This window comes from Diceros bicornis, chromosome 3 (genome assembly GCF_020826845.1).
Source record: "Diceros bicornis minor isolate mBicDic1 chromosome 3, mDicBic1.mat.cur, whole genome shotgun sequence".
NCBI classification, from domain to species: domain Eukaryota; kingdom Metazoa; phylum Chordata; class Mammalia; order Perissodactyla; family Rhinocerotidae; genus Diceros; species Diceros bicornis.
Window position 1 is genome coordinate 90,642,163 of NC_080742.1, and position 22,039 is coordinate 90,664,201.

Consider the following 22,039-nt stretch of genomic DNA (forward strand, 5'->3'; position numbering starts at 1 on the left):
TACAGCCCTTGCCCATCAGATGGAGGAGAGGAGATAGAGGGATAAAACATCAGGGTAAAGGTGAAAACTCAGTTCCTGTTTATTTACAAAAATATATATGTATATGTTTATATATATATTAAACCCTCCCTCAGCCCCCTCCCACAATTACCTGTTTACCTTTACCCCCACCTCCCTTTTTAAAACAAAGAGGCTCCAGAGGTGAGTTCCTCAGGGAAGGGTGGGCAGGAGCAGCACCAAATGCCTACGTTTTGTAGGCTGAGGGAAGGGGCACGATGAGCGACCTCGGCCCCATCCTTGCTCTATGAGGACAGGGTCGGGTGAGGGGAGGGCTCAGTCCTTGAATCCTTGAATACTGCAAAGAATGCGCTTCTGATGTCCTGGCAGTGTGATCCCCATCTGCACCAGGTCCCTGTGGGCAAGGAAAGCCGGTTGTGAGTACGGCTCAAACCCCAGCAGCCCTCCCCTGCCCAGGCCCAGGGTCCTCACTCGGCCGTGAGCTCCAGCACACACTCCATGCTGTCCAGCCCGGCGGAGTGGAAGTGCAGGATGTAGCGCTTCATTCGTATGGACTCCAGCCACTCAGGGACGCTTCGATAGGGGATCCCATCTGAGCCACTCAAGCTGGGCAGGCGAAGGGTCACCCTGTGGGACAAGGGCTACCTCAGTCTCAGGGAAGATGCAGGGGCTGTCCTCGGCCTTCCGTCCCCAGCTTTCCTGAAATTGGGGCTCAGCCTATGAGCATCTGCAGCCAGCATTCAAGTTGGGTGTCTGAGCACAGAGATTATCTAGACTTTGTGGATTAGCCTGGCCATTGTCTGCGAACCCATTTCCTGGCCTGTTTCCTGCTGTACTCACAGCAACAGAGAGGCTGACAGTCCTGCCACACTGACAGACTGAGAGGAAGTGGCAGCCCTAGAAGTCTCGAACAGAAGCAAACCTCCACTGGAGTGGCCAGCTCCAGGCAACTGACTGGGGGCTGGTTAAGACACAAAAGTCTCAACTCCCCAGCGGAGAGGAAGCGGAAGACAGGAGAGCTGAGAGTGGAAGCTGGGTGTGGCCCTGCCTTTTTTCAGGCCCCTCGAGTTCTGGGAGCAGCCCCTGCTTGCCACCTCCAACCTCCGCTGTTATTCTTGTACTCTGACACCCACAATACAATGAGTGTTCCTGTACTAAAGCCAGCCAGAGCCAAAAACCATTAGCAAAGTAAATCTGCTGGGGGAGAAATATCCAACATTCCAGAAAGATTAGCACATGCAGTCTTCAGTGTACAAGGGAGTTGTGCTCCAAAAGATAGTTTCAAAAGTTGGAACTTAGAGCACATTTTCTCCCAGAAACAAGGTTCTATATGGTGGTTTGATACAAAGGCCAGTGCACCAGGGCTGGTTGACCTGATAAAGCATTTGAAGTGCGGCCTTGCCCGTCTCCCCCACCTTACGCCCTCCACCAGTTCATTCTCCACATTCTGGCAATGTTTTTGGTAAAATGCAACACTGACCATGTCCCTCTCATGGACGCTTTTTAGAAATTTAAAAATCTGCGCTCAGGATTAAGTCCAAACTTCTCAGCAGAGCTGGTCCTTCTTGCACTGACCCTGCATTCTCTCCAGCCTCATCTCTGGCCACTGTCCATGAACACTGCTGTCACCCTGCACTATTTGCAATTGGTCCGCCCTCAGCTCCCCAACCCATGCTGGCCACGTGATCTGGGAGCCTTCCTAGACCCCCTGCCAGTCATGACACACATCCCACTGTCGGGCACTTGCCAGTCTCTCTGTCTTCCCCACCCCAACCGAGGTGACCCAGCTCCCTAGAGCAGGTATCAGATTGTAAGCACTGGTTGTACGTCCCTTCCATCTCAGTGTGTTTGCTTCCTATCTTCTATCAGACTAGAGCTATCAAGGGTGGGACAGCATCTCCTCCACCAGGGTGGACTGTCCCCAAGGGTGCAGATGTGGTCTTGCCTCATGCTGGCCTCCGTCTGGAGCCCCCAGGCCCAGCACTTGGTGGATGTGGCTGAATTGGGAATGTGGCCCATTTCCATTCTCCCAGATTTGCCCTCCCCAGCATGGTGACCTGGGATCAAAGTTGGCGATGGTCCGCAGGGAGTGGGGGTTGGCAAGCAACTGCTCCAGATGTGTCTTCAGCTGGTGGAAGTGGGGCCGACGTTCCCGGTCGTAGGCCCAGCAGTTCTTCATGAGCTCGTAGAGAGGGGCGGGGCAGTCCACGGGAGGGGGCAATCGGTACCCATCCTCAATGCTCTTCATTACCTGCAGCAGGGGAGAGAGGAGGGAGCCTAAGGTAGGAAACTAACCTGGCGGCCCATGAGAAACCTCTGTTCACATAGGATCATTGCAGTGGAGCCTTTAAAACCCCCTGACCAGGGTGGAGATAGTAAAGACAGTGTGAGATGAAGGGGACCAGAACAGACAGGAGTGCAGAAAAATGGTGGGTCAGGAAGAAGAAATAAAGCTATTTGCAGGAAAGGGCCATGGAGGATTTGGGGAAGGGATGAGAGGTGAGTTAGGGATGATGTGAGGAAGAGCACCCAGGCTTACCTCCTGATTGCTCATCTCCCCATAGGGCTTGTCCCCAAAGCTCAGCACCTCCCACATCACGATCCCAAAGCTCCACACGTCACTGGCCGTGGTAAAGATCCGATGGGCAATGGCTTCAGGGGCTGTCCAACGGATGGGGATCTTTCCTCCCTAATAGGGTATGTGGAAAAGAAAGTTGATATGTTTTGGGGCATGAAGGAGAGTGAAAAAAACACCCGTGTGAAGGGGATGGGAAGTTATTTTGTCCACATGAGTATGCATCCTATACTTTGTGTGACTGCACGTGTGGCATGTAATTGTGTGTGTGAACACGTACGCGGCGAGTACAGGGCTCTGACCTGGGTTTCATAGGTGCCATCAGAGTTGTCCAGGAGGCGGGTCAGGCCAAAGTCAGACACCTTGCAACACAGGTTCTGACTCACTAAGATGTTCCTGGCAGCCAGGTCCCGGTGGACATAATTGTGGTCACTGAGGTAGTTCATACCAGATGCAATGCCCTGCAGCATGGCCACCAGCTGTCCAGGGACCAGCTGGTCCTCCCGCTCCTGCAGCAGGTGAGTGGGTGAGTTAGAGGATGAGCAGAGTCTCCTCTTCCCAAGCCAGGAGCCAAAACTCAGGGCTCCGTGGTGCATCCCCCTTCCCAACTGGTCCTCTGCCCACCTCACCCTTAGGAAGGCATCCAGGGCTCCGTTCTCCATAAACTCCGTGATGATCATGATGGGCTTTCCTGAGACACAAAGCACATGTCACCATGGCAGCCTCCACCCCATCTCCACCCAGAACCAGACTTCCTGCCGCGGGCAGCACCTCTTCCCTTCACTTCCGTGGTCTCACCCCTCCTTCCCCCCTCCCTCCCGGGCTTTCAGAGACCACTCCTCATACTCTTTGTTACGACGCCTTCTAGGTGCAGAATGTGTGGGTGGTTGAACTGGCCCATGATAGTTGCCTCTCGAAGGAAGTTCCACCACTGACCGTCTGGAGACGTGTCTTTTAAGGTCTTAATGGCCACAGTCTTGCAGTCCTGGCTGGGGATTCTCAGGGTCCCTCGATACACTTCACCAAACTCTCCTGGGTAGAAGAAAAGCAGGGTCATGACCCAATGCAGTATCAGGCTCCCCTGGGGATAGGCAGTGATATCCTCCAGTCCCTCAGGTCTCTTTTCTTCTCTGGATCCGAAACCTGGCATGTCCTTTCTGGGACCAGGGCTGGGGCTATACTTCCTGGGGAAGGGGACAGGGGTCTGGGACAGGAGTGCAACTCTGCGACCCGTTCAGCTGTCTCCCGGGTTAGCGCAGATCTTGGCTAACAGTAGGCGCTCAGTAAACGCTGGGTGAAAGCATGTTGTGTGGTGATACTGGGGTGTGATCATAAAGGGCAGAGCCAGGGCATAAGTGACTGGTAGGCTGAACATTGCCACGTCTCTTCTGCGAGCTCCTCTGGTCACAGTTTGGCCGGCTTGGCCGCACAATCAGCAAGGACACTGCCAAGGTTTGTTCTCTGCTCAGATCCATTTCCTCTGGTGACCCAAGGAACCAGGGCAGCCCAAGGACAGTGGGCCCCTGGTGGGGTGGAATGCAGGGCAAGGGAGGCTCTGAATGTCTCCCACGTTTGGGAACCATCTGAGAACAGCCTGAGCCTGGGCACAGCGACACCTCTACTGACAAAGATGATGTGTTCAACGCTCTTTATCAGAAACTCCATAACCACAGAAGCAGAGCTTGTAGGAGGCGCATGTCCAGGACACCTGATAAGGGGGTTACAACATGAACACAGCAGTTCAAGGAGGATACAGGGTAGAGCATGTGGGAGCTCTTGGGCCAGAGGAAAGGCCAGCTGGGCTCCGCAGGGAAGGGCCAGAAGGAGGGGCTGGTTGGAGCTCTGTGCTGCCACACAGAGGGGACCTGCAGAGCTCACCTTCCCCTATGACAGTGTCCACAATCAGCCAGGCTGGATCGAGCTCCTGGGTGAAGTCCAGGGCTCCCTGGGCAGGGTCCTCATATGCTTGGAGGTCCACGTAAGGCTTCAGCCACAGCTTGTCCTCTGCAGGGAGAACAGGGAGGGCTCAGTCACAGGAGCTCCAACTTTAGGGCTCAGGAGTATTTGTAGGGGGAAGGGAGGGGCCAGCAGCAGACCCCGGATTTCTCATTCTTCTGTTCCCTGAGGAGTCCTGTTTTGGCTGAAGTGGAAGAAAGGCTCTATCCTTGGCAACAAAGCCCCACAGCCCACTGTCCTTCCTCCTGTCTAAGTGCAAAGCTCCTGTGTCCTCCCCTGCCAAGGCCCAGAGCAGAGGGCCAGGACCCAGACCCAAAAGTGTGTGCACGGCCTCAAGTTACCCAATGTTCCCATGGCTCAGTGACCCATGCATCGAATTCCTTGTCCTTCCTCCTCACAACCGCTCACCATACCCCTCCAGTCACTCACACCTTGTCCACATTCCCAGACAAGCCTCACTCCTGCCCCACTTCTTGGATGGACCACCGACTCCCCCTTTTGTGGGCACTAATGAGGTGACCAGCAGGAAGCCCACATGCCTCAGAGGACTTCAGGGAGCCTGCCAGCAATCCCCTCCCGCCCGGCCTCAGCCCGCAGATCTGCCCAGCCAGGATGGGGAAGGCTGCCCAGAGCCCAGCGTCGGTACAGGGGTACCAGCAGTCAACAGGCAATGCACAGACCTCTGGGGGCCTTTCAGGACAAAGTTAATTAACCAAAGCTAATTAGGCAGCAAAACACAAGAGCCCTGGAGATAATAACCTCACTTGTGCTCCCAGAGTTGGCCTAGCAAATGTGGGTCCCTTGGTCCCATTCCAGTGGCACCTCCCAACACACACACACGCGCACACACACATAGGTGCTCCTGGCTCACCTCGGTTCACGTTGGTGACGCGATCACGCTGCCTCTGCTGCCGTCGCCGCTGAGCTTTCCTGTGGGAGTTGGGGGCAGCTTCTTCAGCGTCCCAGGACCACCTCAGAGGCCTAATGGGCTCTGGCTGAATTTTCCCCAGAAACAACAGGGGGTAGGGCGCAGGGTGGGTGTGAGGACACACTGGAGCTTTGGTATCAGGGGGTGGGAGGGTTGCCTGGGCTGCATTCAGGGGCTTCTGACCAGGCAAAGGGACCAGGATGGTGGATGGGGAGGGGCAGGACCAGCACCTGGAGCGGAAGACAAGTATCCCGAGCAGCAGAGCTACAGCCAGCAGCAGCCCAAAGATGATGGCCACGATCTCGCCTCCACTCAAGCTCCTGGAAACTGTGGCACATGGGGTGAGGAAGACTGGGGGGCTCAGAGTCTACAGGGACGATGGAGGCTACAAGGGCACGCTGGGTCAGGTCTCTCAGTGGGCCTCGGGGGTGCGTCCCCTAACTGGGGAGATGGGTGAGAGAGAGCATGTGGAAAGGGCCTCACTCAGGGACCACTAGCTTGAGGCTGCCTGTGGCTGAACATGAAGCTGAGGGGTCAAGGACTTGACAGGACACTGGCTGGCAATATCCAGTATCAGAAGGTGTGTCTGAGGAGATCACTACAGGGAGGGGTCTCGGTGTGAGTCCATGTGGGGCTGTCCCCCCAGAGGCAGCTTCTGTGTGTGTGTGTGTGTGTGTGTGTGTGTGTGTGTGCATGCAGAGGAAGAGGAAGGGTCACTGACTGGAATATGGTCTGAGAAGCCTCAGTGGATGATGGATACATATGTGTTTGGGGCAGAACACAGGGTAAAGCCACCTACCTGGTGGGCTCGTCCGAAACTCTTGGTCAGGGGAGAAAGGGCCAGGGCCCAGTGGGGTCAGCATTCGGACTCTGATGATGTATGTGGTGTCTGGCTGCAGTTCAGTCAGCAAGACCCTGGGTTCTAGAACCATCTGGTGCCGTTCTTCATCCTGTGGATAGGGACTCGTGTTAACTGGGCTATGCCAAGCCAGACCTGGCGGAAGTGACGGGCAGATGACAGCACGTCGGGGATGAGGGGGTTGGGGAATGTTGAGGGAACGGGCTATTTGTAGACTTTCATCCTGAGAAAGCCAGGCAGTTCACTTTGGGCAGTTTTCCCCCATCCTGCACCCCAGGCTAGCAATGGTGGGGTGCATCCAGGCACGGACACTGGAGACTGTCTCTCAGCCACGTCCTCACCTGGTTCAGCACATGCAGCTCGTAGCTCAGGTTCCCCCCAGGGCTGCGAGGCCGAGACCCCGCCCAAGTCAGCTCCAGCTGCCGTGGCTCCTTTTTCACCAGCCTCAGGGACAGGCCCGACAGTGATTCTGCGAGAACGGAGGGTTCCAGTTGGATTTGGAAGGAGAGAGGAAATAACTTAAGTGGCTGTGCAATTGCTTCCTGCCCATCAATTTGTCCCTGTGGTCCTAAGCCGTTCTGGTTTCCTCCTGGTCCTGTCCAAGCCCCTCCCCAGGCCACTCACCTGCATGCCCCATGCTGATGCTGAGCGAGGCACTGGCTGGCCCGGAGGTATCCAGTCCCGACACTCCATTTTGGGCTTCAACGTTAAAGGTGTAGTTGGCGTAGGGTTCAAGGCCGTCGACATGCACAGCAGGCACAGTGAGCCCGTCAGCTCCGGGGGAGAAGTGCACGCTTTCCCCACAGGGCTGGCAGGGCCCTCCATCCAGCGCTGCTCCCTGACACTGAGAGCACGCCACACTGTATGTGACGTCCTGGCGCCCCCCCATATCTGCTGGGGGCTCCCAACTCAGGGAGAGCTTAGTCCCCGAAACAGAGAAGCTCAGGTTTCGGGGGACAGAGGGGGGACCTGTGGGAGAAGAGGGGCCATCAGTGAGAGCCAGCTTTGCTCTCACTTAAGCTGCTGACCTGCTGCCTTCCCCCACCACCCCAATTCTTGAAGTCCTCCGAGGGCCTTGCTGAGAGATTTGATTCCTACTGAGGAAAAAGTAGCTTAACCACATCTCTGCATTCTTCCAGAGAGAGCAGGGGGCAGGGGAGGGGCTTTAAGTGTCTGGCATCCTGGACAATCCCCAATATCTAATAAGCTCTGGAAAATTCCAACCCGAGCAAGGTCTCGGAAAAGATCCCGCACCTCCTCACAGATGGCCAGGTCCTGCCCCCGGACTCACGCGTGCATGCTGCCTGGGGGCCCTCCCCCAGGGCTCGGTAATGGCCACTCTCACAGGTACAGATGGTGGACCCCTCAGACTCAGCTGTGCTGTGTTGGGGGCACTTGAGACAATGGGGTGTGTCCATGTCAGCCCGGTAGGAGCCGCTAGGGCAGGCTGGAGAGAAAACGTAGCAGAGCCATGGTTGTCCAATGTTTTTACAGGCAGAATCCACCCCCCCATCCCTTGTACTGGAAACACCCCTGTGTATGTCTCCCTGGGGCCCTTGGACACTCAGTTTAAAAATTGCTGAGATGGAACGTTAGCTTCCTTCTCTCCCTTGGCACCCTGGAGACCCTCCCCTGAGTGGTCCCTGCAGGTTCGCACCACCTCCTTGAGTCTCCTTACCAAGGCATCCCTCGCCATTGCCGCCTTCCTCATAGCCAGGCTCACAGTGACACCGCCCCACCAGCACCAACCACTCGCCGTCGGGGCTGCAGTGCATGCGGGGGGCACCCGAGGGGCCAGGGCTGGGCTGGGCATGGGGCAAGCAGGTCCCTGCCACTTCTGCCAATCCACCAGGTCCAGGGAGAGTGTCAGGGAACTGGGCCAAGCCATGCACAGCCTCAGGACAGCGCTGGTAGAACACCCGTACGGACACCAGGGCCACACAGGCACCCGGGTTGTGGAAAGCGAGGTAGAGGCCGCGGCGGGTCAGGCGGCCCAAGGAGCAGTGCTCCACGTTCAGTTTCACTGAACCAGATGCAAGGTCTCGGATGGTGAAGCTCTGGTCTGCAGCCACCGTGGTTACCTGGGAAGAAGGAGTGGGGAAGAGAGGAGCAACAGCAAAGTCATGCTTCATTCCCACATAACAGAAATGATTGTTTGCTTAATACTTTACAATTTACACAACCGCAAACCAAGGGCTTAGTATGTGTGAGCTACTGAGCTAAGCATTTTATGTGCTGTTCAGTCCATGCAATCATCCTACAAGGTAGGATGGATTACCATCCCCATTTAACAGATGAGGAAACTAAGGCTGAGAGAGGTTAAAGACCATGTCCAAGATCACACAGCTACTTCACGTCAGGGCGAGAAGTGGAACCCAGGCAGTGGGACTCTACAGCCCATATAATTTCCACTATTTGAAGGTGTTCCCAGCCTCAGTGCCAATGGAGTGATCAGCTATAAAATGTTGTCAGCCTTAATGTATTACTAATAACAAACTTTACAACCTCTCTTTGGAAAAAAATGAGAGCACATCCTGTAATAATATGCTCCTTACTCTTCTGCATTCCAGTCTGTTTTCTTGAGTAGAAGAAAGGGTTGGTATAAGAGAGAGAGCCTGCAGAGGCTATAGCTATATTCCTGGAGGTGTGTCACACATGAATGTCGTGGGAACCGATGGAAAAAAGTCAAAATACCTCTTCCCTGCTTCCACCACGGCATGCTGCTATCTCAACGGATGCTTGCAAAAGCCTCTAAAACAGACGAGGCTGGCACTATTATCATCGCTATTTAAGATAAGGAAACCAAAGCTCAGAGAGGTTAAGTGATGCACCCAAAGTCAGGAGACAGCAGAAAAAGTACTCAGATCTAGCTCTTCTGATTTCTAGTCCCACAATCTTTCCATTACTCCACACCACACTCTCTTCCTGTTTCTGCCACCTTCTCTTTTTCTTAGCTGAGCAGGCTCATGGAAAGGAGTGAGGCAGGGATTAATGTCAGGACCAAAATGGCCCTGAGGGCTAGGAGCACCTTATGGAACAAGGGCCGCCGGAGCTGAATGCCCACATCCTGGTCACTCTCCATGTACAGGAGGTTGAAGGTCTCCTTGCAGCCCAGGGGCCTGGCTCCCCCAGGGAAGCTCTTGCAATCCCGCACGGTGAACTGCAGCTCCACATGGACACGCGAAGCCTCCTCCCCCCGGTAGATCCAATTGGAGCGAAGCCAGTGGTCAGTGTCTCCGCCTTCTTGCACTGGGCAGTCCTGGTACATGTACAGGGGTGTCCCATTCAGGATCTGCTGGACCTCACTCCACTGCGAGAGGAAAATCAGAGTCAGGCTGCAAGTCATCACCTGCTCCCCAAACTTGGGTCTTCTAGAGCTGATGGACAGGAAGCTGGCATCAGAGGCCCCAGGTTCATGTCACCTGCTCTGCCCTCTCTCCAACCCTCAGCCTCAGGATAGTAGGTTAAATAATGAGGGTAGGGGATTTATTTGGATATAGGATGGGAAGGACAACACCCCCTTAACATCCCTACGCATCCCTGGTCCTTTCAATTAGCCCACTCAACTGCAGGAGTGTGAGCATCTATTTTACCCAGTTGATCAGCAGAGCTGTCAGGTACCCCAGGGGCAGACTTTCATAGCAAAAACTCATGCACAAAACCTTTCTGCCTCTTTGTTCAAAGAAGATGAGACTATGTTTAATATTGAGGCCCGTAAGCTTTTGGAGGACAAGAACAAGCATAGAACTCTCTGTATAGAGGTATCTCACCTTCTCCAATATTCCTTCCAGTGACGGCCATTGTCAAAATCAACAACTGACACAGTTGGCTGGACTCCTAGACATAATCCAGTCCACTTCCCTTAATTTCTTTCAGATTAACATTTTTTTTAACTTAGTTAATAATGGCTAGCACTAATATAGTGCTTAGCATGGGCCAGCCACTATTGTAAGCATTTTCCAGGAGGAAACTGAGTCACAGCAAGGTCAAATGACTTGCCCAAGGCACTCAGCTTTTAAGAAGCAGAGCTGGGACGTGCACCCAGGCTCCCGTTTATGCTCTTAATCATTATGCCTCTATCTGCTTATTATAAAAAGTCAAAGAATAAAAACTTACAAATAATAAAAGGTGAAAATTCTCTCATCCGTCCACCCCATTGCTAGGGGGAGCCACTCTTAACAATTTGGAGTAAAACTTTCTAGATCATTTTCAGTGCCTCTAGAGAAATGTTTGAATGTTTTTCTGTGTGTGTGTTTTCAGCACAATTTTTTTTCTAACATACAAGTGCTATTCTGTAAGCTACTTTTTGTTTTGAAAAATAAAGTCTTTCAAAGATGTTCACATGAGTATATATAGACCTACATAATTCTTTTTAGCAGTTCATAAAATAGTATTCCATTGAATGGATGTAGCATAATTTATTTAATCATTTACCCATTGTTGGACATTTAGGTAGTTTCCAGCTTTTTTTTTTAGTAAACATGTACAGATTTCTGTAAGATTTCTGTAGAAATGCTGAATCAAAGGATATTATACATTCTATAAAAAGATATTGCCAAATTGTCCTCCAAAAAGACTTTATCAATTTACACTTCCACCAACAATGCACAAGGGCTCATTTTGTCAAAAGCTCATCAACACTGGATACTAATGATCTTTTTACTTTTGGCCAATCTATGGACAAAACACAGCTTCTTGCCATTTTAACTTACATTTCTTCAAGGAGGAGGGTGTGGGTTTCTCTTTCACTGACTAGCTCCTTGTATTTTTATGCAATTATCTGTTTATAAACTTTGCCTGATACTCTATTGTTATCTTTTGATTGTTTGTTTGGATGGGCTTTTTTTATATTATAGACATTAATCATTGCTTGCCATGTACGTTTCAAATATTTTCTCCCTGTCTGTCATGCCACTTAACTTTGCTAATGATGTCTTTGGTGTTGACATATATCTAAAATTTTTAAATAATGACATCTATAGTCGTTCCCTTTGTGATTTTGGGGTTTTGTTTTTTGCTTGGGAAGCTCTCCCATCCCAAACTTACAAAGGTCTCCTATATTTTCCCCTAATATTTTTGTAGGTTTGGTTTTTAGGTTTAGATTTTAATCCCCCTAGAATTTTTTTTGTGTACAATATGAAGTGGAGATGTAACTTTACCTTCTTCTTTTTATCTACGGACACCCAATTGTCAATTTATTAACTGGTCTACACTTCCCACATGGATTTGCAACTCCAATGTTATCCCATACTAAAATCTCACATACGTTGGTTTGTTTTTGGACTTTCTATTCTGCTCCATTGACTTGAGGATTCTTGTGCAATGCCAATGTGTTAATTGTAGATGATGTATAGTAATGTTTTGATATCTGGTAGGACAAGTCTCCCATTTCATTATTCTTCTTTTTCAAAAAAGATTATCAGCCATTCTTAAGTATTTTCTCTGCCAGATGAGTTTAAGGAAGAAGCTCTTAAATTCTATAAAATAGTCCATTGATATTTTGGTTGCAACCCTCTGATTTTATAGAGAAGAGACAGTGAGGCCCTTAGAAAGTTCACTTTCCCAAGGGCTTTCACTGCACTATCATGCAGGGGGTTTTATTGCGACTCTCAGCTCTGGGAAAGGCAAGAAAAAGCACCATTAACTAAGAATTTGGGGTGGGGTGGGGCAGGGGCAGAAATATAAGCTGCTATGAGGCACATATTTTACATCATGTCAGGGAATTCAGGGATCGGGCAAGGGGTGTCGAGGCAATGAAGCTAGAATGACGGAAGGAACCTAGGGCTGTTCTCAAGAGGAAGCTGTGATGGGGAAGGCTGAGTGGAAGGCATGGGGTGGAGGTCAGGTGGACGGGTGCGGGGCGGTTAATGTGCAGCTCATTAGCTAGACTGCCATGGCTGCAGCTGGAGCCAGGAGAAGCAGATGTTCCCAGTTGTAACTCGCTTCTCTCAGTTCCAGCAGTGACAGATGGGAGACAACCAGCTGCCCAGGATCAGCAACAAGGATCCTTTCACTTATCACTCGGGTTGCTGGCTGCCACATGGACACATTCTGGGGAGCCTGAACCTGGATGTGTATGTATGTGTGTGTGTTTTGAGAAGATGGGGAGGAGAGGGGACAAGGCAGATAGTGGGAGTGTGTGACTGCTGCTGTCTCCTTGCCCTCCTAATGCCGTTTAGCCTGAGCTGTAAAAGGGGCCTTACTTCCACTCCAGCCCAATTACAGAAGAGTTACTTGGCTGGGGGTGGCAGGGGCACAGTGAAGGCCCGTGGGAGACAGCAGATGGACCTGCAGCCCTCGCTGTGGAGTGATTAGCTGGTTTATGATATGAGGCAACCATTAGGACTGGCCTAATCCAGGGTTTTCCAAGCAGCCCCTTCTGTAGGATACATTATGGTTCAGTCTATTAATTCTAATTACAGGCCACTCTGTGGGAGAGCCAAGAGTGGAGCCAGTACCCTAGGACCCAGAGGGAAAGAAAGCAAGCAACCACCCCAACCCCAGAAATAAAGGCTGGATTCCTACTGGAGTAGGAAAGGGGAAAGGGAACACCCAGAGAATGGGGTGCAGGACCAGAGTGAAGAGAGGCCTGAGGCTAGAGTCTTGGAGGCTGAAGGAAATGGGGCAGCCTCCTGTGGTTCTGTGGCCAGCTCCGCCGAGCAGCAGAAAGGTACTGGAAAAGGTACTTGCTGGGACTCAGAAGATCCAACTTCTGCTCACTGGGTCTTTGGAATATCCAAAGAGGGAAGGGACTTGGAGCAGGTTCAAACAGCTAGAAAGCATGGTGTGCCTGGACTGGGTAGGATGGAGGGGGCGCCAAGGGCTCAGAGACCTCTACTGGGGGAGCTCACTTTGGAGGAGTCGAAGATCCTTTGAAGAATTTGATGAAAGCTTTGGCTCTCCTCTCTAGAAATAAATGTTCACCTACCTATACACAATTTTGAATACACTTTTATGGGGTTCCCTGAACCCCTGAAACCTATCTGCGCAACTCCCTTGGGATGGATGGAGCTCGGATTGAAGACACTTTTCCGTGTTTTCGTCTCAGCCCTCAACCATCCCCAGGATGGCCCATTCTCTCCCCAGAGGATGTGGGCTCATCCCCCGCAGGGCCTCACAAGTATTCAGCCCTCCCTCCCTGGGGCAGGGAGGGGAGGAGCCACACATTGAAGCTTCCCCATGGGGTGCAGCCTGACTCCCCCAAGTCCCATTCAGGAGGCTCTGACTCACCTCCCCTCCCCCTCCCCAAGGAGACACTTCCAGTTTTTCCAGCTCTTTTCTCAGTTCCTCCACCCACCTCTCCGCCCCATTTCCCACTGGCCTTCAGCCTTGAGCCATCCTAGGTCCTTCTCTCCCCTGACACTTACCCCATCCTCTGGAGGATCCAGCAGCCAGCCCAACTCTCCCTGTGCTGTGCTGGTATCCATCAGGGTGACTGAAGGTGGAGAGAAAAGGGGCCTGTCACCTCTGGGGAAGGAGGCCCCACATGTGCAACCCACATTCCTCCTTCTGGGCCCCCAGCCCAAGGCCTCAACATCCTGTTCCTAACAGCTGTGCCTTCCTGAGGCTTAGGGGAGAAAAACGGCCCCGGAAGGGGGAGTGAAGAGCTCCACGGATTAGTCTGTCTTCCTCCAGAGTGTGAAGGGAGGAAGGCAGAGGGGGGCAAGGGGAGGAGGGCTGGATCTTTGACCAAAGTTAATGCAGGAAGGGTTAGGAAGAGCAGCCCCCATCAGCTATAGAATTGAAGGAGTGTCTTTGGGGGGAAGAGCTCAGCCTCTGGGGGTCAGGAATGCATAGGTTGTGGCCAGGGGACTTTAGAGGGGTGTCCTGGGTGGGGAGGCTCCCTCCCACTGGCAAAGGGCCTGCTATGCCTGTGATCAGGGGTTTGCAGTGGGGATACAAGGCACAGCTCCGAGTGTGGTAAGTGGGGACAGTAGGGCCAGAGATGGTGTGCAAGCCTTCACATGTAAGGCTTGACCTCTACCACTGGGAACCCCTGCACCCCAGTCCTAACCCTTCCCCCAGAGGCAGGTCCGTCTGTGGCCCTGCCGAGGTTGGCAGAAGGCGACGTCCCACCTCGGACTTCAGAGGGTTCAGATCTCTGGGTTGGGCACCTGAGGCTGGGACTGCCTGGGAATGAAGGGTCCCCAGGATTGCTGGGGTGCAGGTCTGGACGCTGCCTCCTCGCAGCGGTCAGGCGCTCGCTCCCCACCCCCAGGCGCAAACTGCTGGCCAGCAGGGGCGGGGGTGACTGACCCGGGAAAGTAGCTGTTTGGGGTTAAAGATCAAAGATTGGCCTGGCCAGTCGATCTCCTGGCGGGCGGGGAAACGCACGCAGGAGCGGGGCGCGAGGAGAGGGCCTCCTCAGGAATGCCGGCTCCGGGAGGAGGGTGCCGGCCGGGCCCGGGGGAGCGGAGGGGGTCAGTACCTTCCTTGGCGCGCGCCCCCGGGGGCAGCGGGGCGCAGAGCAGCAGCAGCAGCCCGAGCCCCAGGGGCCAGCGCCGCTCCATGGCGCCGGGCCGGGACCTGGGACCGCGGCCCGCACGGCTGGGCCAGGTCGCGAGGACTGGGAGAGCCGGGTGGGCCGGGCGGGGGCGGAGGGCGGGGCCAGCGCCGGGGGCGGAGTCCTAACCTCACCTGGATCACCTTCTTAAAGCGACAGTAGGGCAGGAAGGAACCTTGATAGACAGGTAATAAACTTCAAGAACCGGAGGCGTCTTGACCGGATTGGGACTGCGGGCGCCGCCTAGTGGGTGGGGTTGGGAATGACTCATCCAATTCTGATTCTAATCCTAAATCCAACCCAGTCTTCATCCAGCTTTTAGCCTAATTCTACCTAGGATTTGAACTACACCCTTGTGTTCCTCCCTCTCCCTTTCTTTGGGACCGAGCACTGTAATAGAGACCGGGGAAGGCAGAGGTTTACGCTCTAGTCGGGGAAGCTTAGATGACCATAATGCAATGCAAGGCAGGGTACAACCCTTAGAGAAGCACCTGGAAGGTTGAAAGAGGAAGTAAGCCCAGCTGGCGGGGCATATTAGATGAGTCTTCAAGGAGAAGACGTGGGAGCTGAGTTTTCAGTGGCAGAGATTGGGAAAGGCATAAGCGAGGGCCTGAGGGCAGGGAGCCTCAAGGTGCGCTCTGGGAGTGGTGAATGGACCAGTTTGACTGCTGGGGCACAGCGTTTGTCTTGGGAGCCAGGCAGAAAGGCAGGTGTGGGCCAGAGCAGGGAAGGTCTTGATAAACACCTTAAGAAATTTGAACCTTACCGTGCCCTTTACAGTGCAAACAGATCCCTGAGGGATCCGTGAGGTTCTGAGTACAAGGGGTAGAGAAGGAACAGATCCAGCCTGCCTTAGCCCTATCTAGTGGTGTCCACCCACGGCCCTCCCACCCTCTTGGAGACTGCCTTACATTATATTTAATAAATGTTCAGTTTCTACTCTGCGTGCATTAAGCTCTGAAAGCATTAAGGAAGAATGAGACAGTCCCTGCCCTAAACAAGCTATTAGTCTGAGGAGAGTTACAGCTAGTGGGTACAGCAAGCACGCGTGACTCCAATGGCAGGCAGGAGTGGACCCCAGCAGAGGTGCAAAATGGGGGCGACAGTGGCTCAAAGGGGAGTGATGCATCCATTGAGGAACCAGCTGTGGGCTCCACTCCTGGGGCCTCTCCTCCCACACCCCTCTCTGGCTCCGTCTTATTTGGGTGAATCATCCATGGTTTTTCTATCATTTAAATTGTTGCATGTTTCAGTCACTGTGGAGGAAGTGAGGTGGTGCATTATAGGTGCTTATTTTTTTTCAAAAATTAATACTTTTCAGATTTTCATCTTCTTTTTTGTGCCGATAAGAATAAGAAGAAAATGGCTCATAATTTCCTGGCCCAGACTATCCTCATTGGCATAAACAAATAAATATAATCCATGTACATTGGTTGGAAAATTCACGTTGAACAGAAAAGAAACAAAATGAAAAGTAGAATCCTCCCTCCTTTATTCCTCCAATTTCTGTCCCCAAAGCTAATCACAGTCAACTGTTTCTTGTGATTCTCCCAGCATTTTCCCCTGTGTACACACCATCATATATTTCTCCCCCGTGCAAACATGCTTTTAGGATATATATATACACATGGAGGGGCCAGAGCAGATGATGAACACTGCTCTGCACAGGGGGCCTCTTTCTAATGGTGAGGACTTCGGGGAGAAGGTGGAGGCTCCTGCAGTCTTACTGGGGCCAGAGCTCTGTGATTTCAGCGGGGAGGAATGGGCAAAGGGTGCACAGCCAACCGAGGGGGGAAGTGGAGCAAGCTTTGGACAATTGCTGCTAGGAAATCAGCCAGACTGTGGTGAGGTAATGCATGTGCTCATGTAGTTTGTTCAAGTTACTAGACCCCTGGGACTCAAGGGGGTGGGGTGGGGCTGTGCCCTGAGTGAGAGTGAGGTGGAGAGGACTGCTGAGGAGACTTGCTCTTGATGTAGGATTGCGTCTCTGTCCAGGTTGGGAAGTACTGCAGGAGGTAAATGAAAGTCCACTTCCGTCTCCATTCAGGATGATCCCGATTTAACAATTCCGCACTCCATTTGTGGGAGGGGGCACACCTTCAATTTTGGCCTCTGTAATTAGCAGTGCAGCTTTTCTCAAGTTATTTACACTCTCTGGACCTTAGTTTCCTCAGACCCCGATAATGTCTGAGGCCATTTCCAGGAAAGATGGCAGGATTCGGAGTCAGAAGACTTAGGCCAGCTCTTTTAGCCATTCTGTGCCTCTATTTCCTTAACTATAAAAGGGGATTAATAATGCCCACCTCATGGAGTGGGGGTGATGATCAGAAGAGGAGAGAGTGCTTCACTAACTGTAAGGTGCTGAACCAACGTTAAGGTTCCGGGAGAAGGACGGAGGCTCTGACTTGCTGAGGTTCTCTACAAGGCCTCCAGGTCACTCCCAGAGTGGAACAACCTCTGACCTCTGGGAGTTGATGACTAAGACATCAATTTTTGTTCTTTAAAAGCGACTTTATTGCAGGATAGTTTGCATAAAATAAATTGCACCCATTCCAAGTGCACAGTTCATTGGGTCCTGACAAATGCACATGCCCTCATAATCAGCGCCTCAGTCAAGTTACAGAATACTTTCGCCACTCAAAAAACGTTTCCCAGTGCCCTTTGCAGTCAATCCCACTTCTGGCCCCAGGCTTGCTGTCAGTATAGATAAATTTTGCCCAGTCCAGAATTTCCTGTAGTCTCCTGAGTCTGGCTTTTCCCTTCAGCCTGACACCCACAAAGGCCCATCCATGCTCTGGGGGTCAGCAGTTTGCCCCTTCTGGTTGTTGACCAGTATTCCCTGTATGGATGTCCTAAGACCTCATTTAACAATACAAAAATCAAAGCCAAAATGTCTTCCTCCGCTCTGCTCTCCCAGGAGCTGTAGGCCTCTTAGCTGATGGGGCTTCCCAGAGGGACAGCTGTCTTCCATCTCAGGTGGAGAGATCCCAAGTCTCCTGGCCCTGCTCTCATTCTGCAGCCAGGAGGGAAAGCCTCCATGTCCCTCTACCTTGGAGCTCCTGAGCTCTGCTGGCTCCTACAGCCCCAGCCTTAACACTACCCTGCTTATCTTGTCCCCTACCCTGCCCCACTTGGCTCCTTGCTGACCCAGTCTAAGGTGAAATTCCACCCAGCCTGGGTCAAGGCCTTGTGTGTCCATAAGGGTCTGGTTAAAATGCAGCTTAACCAGGAGGGTAATCCAGTAAGCTGCCAGCAACCACTATGAAAGCATCAGTACAAATTGGTTTATCAGATTGTATCAGGTCCTTTGTAGGGCCTGCGTGGATGGGATCAAACAGCTTTGTTTTGGCTGTTTGGGCTGGCCTGCTCTTGTAGGGGGGCATGTAGGCAGCATGATCCGGGAGACTGTGTGGGCAGTGGGAAGGGGAGAAATAGCCCTCTCCGTATGGCATTCGAGTGGATTCTGCACTTCTTTGATCACAAGGCTGTTTGCTCCTTCTCCTTCCTTCTCCTCTGTGCTCTCTCCTCTCTGTTCTCTGATCCCGGTTTACCATCAGCAGGGGCGGGATAATCATAGTTGCCATTTATTACAGCACCTACGCATGCTGCCGGGGCACTGCACATCCATTAGTTCATTGACTTCTCACACCAACCCTTGAAGGAAGGTATTATTAGTGCCATTTTATAGATTGAAAAAACCTGAGGCACAGGGAATTAAGCTACTTGTTCAAAGTCACTTGGTAGCAGAATCAGGATTTGAACCTGGGTCTGTCTGACTCTGGGGCCTGTGGCCCTACTCAGGGTATCTAGGAGCAAAGAAGGTAGGGAACACCTAACTTTTGTTTTACTATCTACCCCCAACCCCGCTCCACCTGAGGGTGACCGATATCCCATCTTAAAACACCATGGATCAAGTTTGCCTGTTTTCAAACTTTATAAAATGGAATCATCTGATATGTATCCTTTGTTTGTGAGATGTATTCATGCAGTTGTGTGCTGATTCATTCTTATTGCTGTCTGGTATTCCATTGTATAATGAAGTCCTTATTTTAAAGACCTCTTGACTTGCGGTTGGTTAAACGTTCTACACTTGAATTGCTACACTGGGCGACTCCCGTAGTCTATCCGGCTCTTCTGGGCGTCTCTGAAAGAGGCTTAATCTTACCAGAAGGTACTTCCGTTTTTAAAGGAGACTTTCTGCTAGCCCTGTGGCTCCTTACTTGATTAGAGATATGCAGAGGCGGTCTGTGAGCAATGCCACCGGCCCAATTATCCCCCACGCCTCCCCCTTTTGCATGTCCCTCCCTTCTTCCGTGACTTTGTCATGAGAAAAACACCTGATATTGTTTAAGTAGCTGCAACTTTTGGTGCCAGAAAAAGGATTGTTTTGAAAAGGAGGCCATTTCAAGTTTTCTATGAGATGTCAGGAGCAATGTTCTCCTATTCTCACTTAACAGCTGTGTGATCTTGGGCAAATCATTCAGCTTTCTTGAGCCTCAGCCTCCTGTCTACAAGGTGGGGGAAATGTTGATAACGACATTGGTCCTGAACACCTACCTCCCAGTATATGAGGCGAGTATAGACATGAGAAACTATGAAGCAGAGGCTCCTGGTAACACCGTATAACTCAAGGACACGTCCTTGTCATTCCTGTGTCCTATTCAGGGTTATTTGCAAGACGGATCTGGGAGAATCAAGGGAAAAGTCTGCTGAAGGAAGGAGGAGACTGAGTATCATCAGCCCCTGAATTAAAAGGGAGGTTTGCTTGAAACTTGGATTTCCAGAAAAGGCAAGAGAAGAATAAAGAAAGAGCTGAGAGAAATCACTCTTGATCCATTTAGATTATGAGTCACTATGGGAATAAATACCATTCTAACAATTTCAGGACATACTGCAATTCTTCTTGCACTTCTTTTTGTTTGTTTGTTTTTTAATCCTGTCTCTCTTGGCAATATTAAAATCCTCCAAAGCGCTTTGTTTTAGAGGCAAGAAGGTAGTGGAGAAACGGTGAGCCTGCCTTGCATTCCAGCATGGGCCAGAGAGAAGAGGAAACTCAAGTTGAAGGATGGATGGTAGCAGCCACGAAGAAGGGATAGGATAGTTTCTGGCGCTGATGGGAGAGGCAGAGGGGGTGAAATGCGCATTTGCTTGGGGCTATGCATTACATCCAAATGTGCTTTTAGGTACAAGCTTTACCTCAACACCTTTCTCGCCCCATTCTTAACTTATCTCACTCCAAAATGAAAGTAAAACCAATTCACAATCTTCCTATTAGTTCCTTTGATTTCTGGAGTGATCACATGAAATCGTGGAGGGCTCAGTTACATGAAGCGGCTGTGACTCAAAATTCCTTATACTGATATTCATGTGCGTCTCACGAGAAATTGTTGTGTTTCTACCTTAACTTGTTTGCTTGACTGCCTGAGAAGATAGTATTGCTAACCTGAGAAATTAATACGCTGCCTTAATTCTTGGGCGGGTAGAGGGGAGAGAGAGAAAGGAAGAGAACAAATGTGCCTCAGTGAACTGGGGCACATCAGAAATTTAATAAGAACAAGTTGAGACAAGTGTTAAACACCAGAATCCCCCGGGAGAAGAGCAACAGCTTGGTCCTTGTCAAAATGTTTACTGATTAGAACACAGGAAGAGAAGACAGAGTGGTAAACCAGCCGTGTTTTAAAGTCAATTTTAGTTTAGCTAGTATGAGAGAGGAGAGGATAGAAATAAACTGTCAGCTTTGTCTTCCAGATTAGGCTAACAGCTTATTTGGAAAACGAACAATTGTACTGCTAGTCTAGGCTGGGTGTTCTGGGGAAGTAACCTCCGGAGAGGGCTGGGATGTAGACTGACTTAACCCCACACTTACAGTGTTAAGTTACCGGTCCTATGCTCCAGAGGTAATATTACATTGCTATCTTATAAAAGAAGTATTTGTTAAGTATGGGCCCTATTAATTGGGCATAAATTTGATTCCTTTTAAATCTTGCTTTGAAAAGTTTTTCTAACGGGATTCTAATAGAGCAATCTATAACTTCTTCTAACAAGTTCTAGTTAGAAAGTGGCTGTTATAGAAGTATACGCACAGAAATGTACACATCTGAACATACAGATACCAATCACCTGTGTTAAGAGATTAGTACACGCTTCTAAGATATCTCTGAGTTTGGACGGGACTCAGGCCATGGGTCATAAAATATGAGTGCCACCTGGTGAGAAAAGCAGGTAACTGCATCTGTATCTTCAAATTCCAAATATGCTATCAACAGATAATTACTGTTTATAAAATGTTAGAACAGCGTGGGAATATTTATCATCATGATATGAAAGTGACAGCTGTTTTCATATATTCTCATTATTATGAAAATGGGTAGGCTTTAGGCTAGAAAGTAGCTTGCTCAGCCTGCCCCATCATCCTAGTAATGGTGGCCTCTGGCAGGAGGGAGGGTAAGGTCCAGGTGGGGAAGGAAGGGAGAGAGGGGTCTGTAATGGTGTGATGAGGGGCTTATCCTATTTCAGGCTTTAGTTCTGGACACACAAGAAAAGCAGAAACCAAATTGTCTAGCAGGCACTGACTGGGAGGAAAGAGCCATCAACATTTGCAACGTGTCTGTTAGGTACGAGCTAGAGGGAGATGCTTCCACTCTGATTAAGCCTTCGTATGCTGAAGCTGCCTTAACATCTGGGCAGAGCACTATTAAGAAAAAGTGGCAGAAGTGTGTCTTTTCCTTTTCTTTCTTCCTTTCTCCCTTCCCCTTCCCTCCCCCCCCGACCTTTTTAAATCTTTTAAAATAATTCTTGGAAATTGCTATTTGTTAGACCAAAATTAAGACTTATACTCAATTGTACTGGGTGTTTAAGTTACCTAGTAAGTTTTTGTTTGTTTCAGCGGGGCACTGAGGGTTAGTGGAAAGGATGTTTAGTAGCCTTTAGATTGACATTGACTTAGAGTAAAATTCTGGCTTTCTGCCTCCTAGGTGTAAGGCTTTGGGCATTTTTCTTAACTTCTCTAAGACTCGGCTTCCTCACGTGCAAATGGTTCATTTACCTTCTAGGAGCACCTGTGTGTGTGTGTGTGTGTGGGGGGGGGGGTGCCCCAAAGTGGAAGGCAGCTGCAGTAAGTGCTAAGATGGAGACAGAAGCAAACAGCCATGGAATACAGGAGGCTGATTTTGATAGGAACCATATGGGAAAAGGGTGACC

At 50.9% G+C, this 22,039-nt stretch overlaps 1 protein-coding gene across 1 annotated transcript; it reads right to left on the reverse strand.

Moving 5' to 3' along the window:
• Positions 1 to 55: 55 nt before the first annotated feature.
• Positions 56 to 14,873, reverse strand: EPHA1 (EPH receptor A1). The gene is made up of 18 exons (XM_058531995.1): positions 14,765 to 14,873; positions 13,704 to 13,771; positions 9,365 to 9,646; positions 8,015 to 8,417; positions 7,628 to 7,783; positions 6,961 to 7,305; positions 6,678 to 6,805; positions 6,277 to 6,427; positions 5,708 to 5,804; positions 5,421 to 5,479; positions 4,472 to 4,597; positions 3,440 to 3,625; positions 3,223 to 3,284; positions 2,896 to 3,102; positions 2,558 to 2,707; positions 2,076 to 2,269; positions 490 to 645; positions 56 to 412 (listed from the first exon to the last, which is right to left on the reverse strand). Exons 1-18 carry the CDS (start codon positions 14,844 to 14,846, stop codon positions 334 to 336), a joined length of 2,931 nt encoding a protein of 976 aa, XP_058387978.1. The 5' UTR covers positions 14,847 to 14,873; the 3' UTR covers positions 56 to 333.
• Positions 14,874 to 22,039: the final 7,166 nt, after the last annotated feature.

Excerpts from the sequence above, each read along its gene's own strand:
- EPHA1 (XM_058531995.1), bottom strand. The coding sequence starts at position 14,846 with ATGGAGCGGCGCTGGCCCCTGGGGCTCGGGCTGCTGCTGCTGCTCTGC. Across the intron at positions 646-2,075 it reads ATCGCCAACTTTGATCCCAG|GGTGACCCTTCGCCTGCCCA; the intron begins GTCACCATGCTG and ends CTTGTCCCACAG. Across the intron at positions 413-489 it reads GTGCTGGAGCTCACGGCCGA|GGACCTGGTGCAGATGGGGA; the intron begins GTGAGGACCCTG and ends CCTTGCCCACAG.